Below are 6559 nucleotides of genomic sequence, written 5' to 3'. Positions count from 1 at the left end.
ATATATGTCTTGTCAGGATTGTTAGCCAGCCTTTTGATTATGTTTTGTTATGGTCCAGTGGAGGATGGGGATATTGATGAATGACTGCTAATGGTGGAGACAACTATATATCTGCTTTCAGCAGCATGTGTTTTCCAGTTCTATAGTTCTATATATGTGGTAGAGGAAGCTTGACTTTGATGGTGTGTGACATCCACCAACTTACAACAAATGCTGTGCTAAGCATAATTCAAAATATCTGTTCTGCATTTATGCCCTAACTCTCACTTAATATTTTCTTTAATTAAAAAAGTGCATTAGGTTTTCATTGCCTATGTCAATATTTGCAAAACACCCACTCCACAGACTCATATTGACTTCATATCTTATCTTTATTAAAATACAAACCTCCTTGTGAGTTTCTGCAGAGCCATTTTCACATCCTTGTTTCTCAGTCCATAGACTATGGGGTTCAGCACTGGATGGATCACAGTGTAAAAGACAGATATAAGTTTCTCATTGGTAAATGAATTTTTGGATACTGGTTTCAGGTACATCACACCAGCTGGTACAGCAGATATGGAGACAACAATCAGGTGTGAGGCACAAGTGGAAAAGGCTTTGTATCGGCCTTCGGATGAGTGGATTCCCATGACAGTAATGGCAATACGAGTGTAGGAGAAGAGAATAATGATTAGTGGGATTAGTTCAGCATAAGCTGCAACACTGAAAATGATCATATCCATTACAATGGTTTCCCCACATGCTATCTTTACAACAGCACTGGGGTCACAAAAGAAATGGTTGATTACACTGTGACCACAAAATGACAGCCGTAGAGTAAAAACGGTTTCCAGAACTGCTGAAAGACTGCTACTTAGCCAGCAAAAAGTCACCATTGTGAGGCAAACAGTCTTGCGCATGATGACATTATAACGTAAGGCAAGTGAGATGGCTACAAAACGATCATATGCCATGACTGCTAGAAGGAAACATTCTGTATTTGCTAAGAGGACAAAAAAGTAGAGTTGAACTGCACATGCAGACATGCTCATTCTCTTCTGCTCAATGATTTGTGCCAGCATGTTAGGGACAACCAGTGTTGAAGTACAGATATTTATGAAGAAGAGGTGAGTCAAGAAGAAGTACATCGGACTATCAAGGCGAGGGTCACATACCTTGGCTGTGAGAAGTATAATGTTGCTACAGATGGTGAACATGTATATCACTAGGAGAAGAACAAAGAGAATCTTCTGCACTATGGGGTTCTCAGACAGACCCAGAAGCAGGAACTCTATTACAGTGCTTCCATTCCTCTTCTTCATTGAGTCCTTCTGCTTTGCCTACAAGAAAGTGAGGGAAAACAGGAGTTATTGTAAGTAACTAGGAACACATGAGAAGATTATTGTGCCTGATAGAAGCACTGAATGCACAGTAGACAACTGTGAGCACATCCGTCTCAAAAGGAGCCTATTAAGTTTGCCCAGAAATGTGAAATTTCCATCAACCTATAGCTGTTGTACAGGGCAGCTCACCCAGTTAGTTTACTCATGTATGTCTACTTTCTCATGCCTGGACTAGCACTACCTCATGAAAACTCAAAGGTTTTATGGCTATTCTTTGAGGGCATGTTCCATTATCATCACTCACTTATTATATGTGACAAGAAGAGAGAGATTCTACGTAGTGCATATTTGAGTTTATTTGGTGTGTGTTTTCTCCCAGTTCCTTCTCACTAGCACTAATTTCCTTAAGTGCAAACCAGCAGGGCAGCTGTTGTTTCCTCGCCTTGGACCTTTTGCTATTCCAGTGATTCTCATAACATGGTTGTCTATTTAGCCCTGTTCTGTTATTGAAATAGTAGCCTGTACATCTCCTTTCCAGTTTTTGGTACCATATTTTTGTTTGTCCAATCTGATCCTTGTGTAATAAGGGTTCTATTGTGATTGCATAGTGCCACATATCTTTCCATTATCTCTTATGCAGCAGATTCATACTTCTGTAGAGGGGCTTGATGGATGTAATGTAATGTAAATGTCATTTATAAAGCAGAGCTCATGCCTGAGGGTATCTTGAAGCTATAGAGGTCAGACTAAGGCAGTGGCAGTGTCTGCAACGGGTTAAGCAAGTGTGCTAGGTGCCTTCTAATCCTGTTTTAAGAGCCAGGTTTTTCTAAAACTAAGATGGGAGGAGGCTGTTTTCAAAGTCAGTGGCAGACTGTTCCAGAGCATCGCAGTAGTCCTGAAAAAACTCCTCCCCCCCAAGTGGCCTTCCTAAATGGGGAAACCATCATGTTCCTGGCAGAGCATGAGCACCACACTCTTGCTGGTACATACCATTTAAGTTTCCTCTACAATGGTCGAGCACAAGTCCGTAAAGGAATTTAAATACCAGGCAGAAGGCTATGAACTTACATCGTTGTCTAACTGGCAACCAATGTAGTTTCCTGATGGCATCTCTGGCTGATTCATATTTAGGAATTTTGAAAATGAAATGGGCAGCAGCATTTTGCAAGGTCTGTAGCTTTTTCAAAAGACCTGATGCAAGAGTAAGTAGAGACTATTGAGTGTTCAATCCTTGTGAGGACTATAGCCATGGTTACTGTTTTTAGGAGTTCGGGAGGCAGACATGTTTTTATTTTGTTTAAAAGCTTTAGGGACAAGAAAGTGGCAGATGTATATTTATTAACTTGGTGCTTGTTTCTCAGTTTGCTGTCTACCAATTATCCTAAATTCTTTACTTTGGCTGAAGGTGTGGGCAGTGAGTCCAACTCTGGAGTGCACTCTGGAGTGCAGTGTCCGAAGAGAGGGTTTATTGTCGAAAATGATGACCTCGATTTTTGAGACAATCAATTTCAGGTAGCAGCAATCCATCCAGTTGCTTACCTTACTCATGCATAAACTGAAAGCCTCACCGGGTCGCTTTCATCGTTTGCTAGTGACACCACAATTTGGGCGGCGTCCGCGTAAGATGCTAAGGTAAAACCAGAGTCTTTGATAATTCCCTGGGGTATTCCACAGGTCAAGGAAAACTGCATGGAGACAAATTTGCTCATTGTCACATTTGGTTATCTATTTGACACAAATGATTTCAGGAGATCCAACGCTGTGGCCCCAATCCCCAAGCCACGCATATGGTCAGCCAGGATCTCATGGCTGACCGTCTCAAAGGCAGCGGAGAGATCCAGCAAGATCAGCACCGTCATCCCCCCTCTGTCAAGAGCTTCTCATATATCTTCAGGTGTTACCACTAGGATTTTTTCTAAAACCATGTGGTGTGTCGTCCAGCAAAGAGTTTTCCTCTATGTATTCTGAGATCTGTTGATTCATAATTTTCTCTGCCAACTAAGCAAACCTTAACCACCACAGTGACCATTGGCTGCAAAGTATCAATCCACTCTTCATTTAGACAGTGGGAACTCACTAAATTGTGTGGATTAAGCATTTTTATATACAGATATGTCTGACGGCTTTAGTAATGGAAAAACTAAACAAGGAGCGTACAGCAAAATGCAAACCTTCTGACAGATGAGTAACAATTGTAAAATATTAATTTATATAGTCCCTCTAAAATATACACACTGATTCATGCCAATTTTTCAGGCCCTAAATTCTTTGGGCCTCAGCTACAGATAGTTTTCTTCCATTGGCATTGAGCACAGCTGAACAGTCATATAAGGCCAGGTACACTACATAATGGTCACAAAAAGTGGCCACAAATTGTACACCTGCTTTTGGAGACCTGCACATCATCTTGCCACCTGACATATGTACTAACAGGTTGAGTCATATTTATATCTATCTATCTATCTATCTATCTATCTATCTATCTATCTATCTATCTATCTATCTATCTATCTATCTATCTATCTATCTATCTATCTATCTATCTATCTATCTATCTATCTATCTATCTATCTATCTATCTATCTATCTATCTATCTATCTATCTATCTATCTATCTATCTATCTATCTATCTATCTATCTATCTATCTATCTAGATGGAGAAGTGTGGCTCACTGGTTAGAGCAGGCAGACCCTGAAGCAGAGGTCAGACCCGGAACCAGGGTTCAATTCCCGACGCGGCAGGGTCTTGAGCTCAAAATGTCCATGGACTCGATAATTCTCGCTTCGGTGCCTGACCTAATCATGGGTTCACACTCTGCAACTCTGGGCATTAAGCTTGCTTAATCTCCACAATGGCCCCCCCGCGGCGGGATGCCTGGCTTTCACCTTGGGGATGCCCTGTAGGGGCAATCTCACAGGGAAAAGCCAGGACGGGTTCCCAAGGCAAGCGCGGAGATACCCCTTCGGGGGTCGATTCAGGCGCTATATAAGAAAAATAATAATAATAATAATATCTATCTATCTCTCTCACTCTCTCTCTCTATATATATATATATATATATATAAAGTTCCACAAGTTGCCTTTAGTAGAGAGCACTCACGGCAAGCAAAATTACCAGGAACAACCTCCGTGAATTTCAAATAACAGCATGCCATAGCCTGACGCGTTTCAGATTAATTATCTTTCTTCAGAGGCAGCATGCAGAGCAAAGTTCTTTCCGTAGTGCCTCCAACTAAATAGCCCATGGTAATTTTGCTTGCCGTGAGTGCTCTCTACTAAAGGCAACTTGTGGAACTTTATTTATTACGGCCTGCCAGGTCGGGGAGAAGCACCATTGCAGGATTTTGAGCAAATCCTGTGGCGCGCAGACTGTAATGCGCCACATTGGAACGACAAGTGGGCTTTCATTTGGAATAACTTTTGGTGAATGCACTTACTTTAGTAAAAAGAAATTATGCTGTTTAAATTTGGAGCTTGTTCATTATTTTCCGACCCACATGGGTAATAATTGGGACTCCAACTCCTGAGATGCTTTGCACTGAGAGGCCCACCTGGGCTGAATGTGATTGAATGGGCTATTTAGTTGGAGGCACTACGGAAAGAACTTTGCTCTGCATGCTGCCGCTGAAGAAAGATAATTAATCTGAAACGCGTCAGGCTATGGCATGCTGTTATTTGAAATTCACGGAGGTTGTTCCTGGTAATTTTGCTTGCCGTGAGTGCTCTCTACTAAAGGCAACTTGTGGAACTTTATATATATATATATATATATATATATATATATATATATATATTACCTACTGGCGGTCGCCAGTAGGTAGTTATAGTTAGGACCACGTTTCCATAGGAAAACCTCAACATTCTATTTTGAATAACTTTGGCGCCGGTCGACGAATCCTCGCGAATTTCTCAAAATAGGTGGGGCGCTACGCTCCGCTCCTACCCTGAAAGTCTCGGGGGGATCCGTCAAGCGGGGGCTGAGATAAAAGGGGGTCCCAAAACGCGTTTTTCCCATGCATTTTTCCATAGGACCTTTAGAACGAGCTACAGCCCGAACGGCTGAACAGAATTACTCAAAATTTGGCAGAGAGGTAGTCCCTAGGTCAAGGAAGTGCCTTTTGTAGGTTTGGTGTAAATCTGTTCAGTAGATTCTGAGAAAATAGCCTTTAAATCAATATATATATCTGAGCCCGCTTACGGTACGCTTACCGTACGCTTACGGTAAGCGTACGGTGGCGTGCGCGAGCGCGATTCTGATTGTCTCTTAGATCTTAGTAAACATTCGAATCGGCCGAAACCAGGAAGCGGCGGCCGCCATTTTGTGTATTTCACTCTGAAAAAAAAGAGTGAAAACAAGGAAAGGGGGCAATGAGGAGAGTTACAGACCCCCTAACAATTGTAAGGGGGTCAAAGAAGGACAGAAAAGTACAAAAAAAACATTTATTGATTTTAAAAAAAATCACGGGGTATGCGTACGGTAAGCTTACGGTAAGCGTACGGTAAAAAAAATAAAAATAAGTAAATGAAAAGCAGATTTAAGAGTTTAGAAATTAGGGAGCTCTAAAAAGAGCTGTTGTGTTTATGAAGTCATTTTTTTAGTGGTACCTACAAGTAAGTACCGATGCAGAGTCTAAGGTTCAAGAGGAAGACTCTGTTCCCTTCATCATTGAAGTGCACACCATCTCCTCTATAAATGTCTTGCATGTCATAACGCAAGTTGTTGTGGTAAATGGCACCCATACCATAGTCACGGAGGAAAGCAGAAACAGATTTGTTGACGTGCTTTCTTGCTTTGTCAATCTGTGGACAGAAATGATTGGACCAGTTCCATTTTTGCCTTTGGCATATGTTGGAAAACACAAAGGCAGTTTTAGGGAAAAGTGTAAACAGTTGTGCAAAGGTGTCCTTCATAAGCATTTCCAGACCTACCCCAGTCAAAGTGCCTAGGTCATTGCCACCACAGTGCACTATTATGAGGTCAGGGTGTTGGATTTGAATGAAGGATTTCACCAATGGCATCAATTGGTGCCACTTTAACCCTCTCTGACCAATCCATTTAATGTCTACATTTGGCAAAGCAAGGTCTCTCACCATATCTGTTTTCTCTGCAAACTTTTCACTCCAGAAGACATAGCTGTGCCCTACAATCCACACTGTGAACATCTTCAAAGGAGAACTGGATGCACTCAGGAGGTGTCTTTCAGTAGAATGGCAATATGAAAAGAAAGACAG

The 6559-nt window shown here is 41.6% G+C and overlaps 1 protein-coding gene across 1 annotated transcript in view; it reads right to left on the bottom strand.

The window, feature by feature from the left end:
• Nucleotides 1-374: 374 nt before the first annotated feature.
• LOC146822287 (olfactory receptor 5M11-like) overlaps nt 375-6559 on the bottom strand; it is a 57199-nt gene continuing 51014 nt past the window's right edge. Inside the window, exon 2 of the mRNA XM_085610021.1 lies at nt 375-1322. Coding sequence (XP_085466147.1) covers nt 375-1322 — 948 coding nt within the window. The remainder of the gene's footprint in view (nt 1323-6559) is intronic.

The sequence above is a fragment of the Triturus cristatus genome, chromosome 6 (assembly GCF_964204655.1).
Source record: "Triturus cristatus chromosome 6, aTriCri1.1, whole genome shotgun sequence".
In the NCBI taxonomy this organism is placed as follows: Eukaryota; Metazoa; Chordata; class Amphibia; order Caudata; family Salamandridae; genus Triturus; species Triturus cristatus.
Note: the sequence above shows the minus strand (reverse complement) of the source record. Positions and strands in the feature narration are given on the sequence as shown.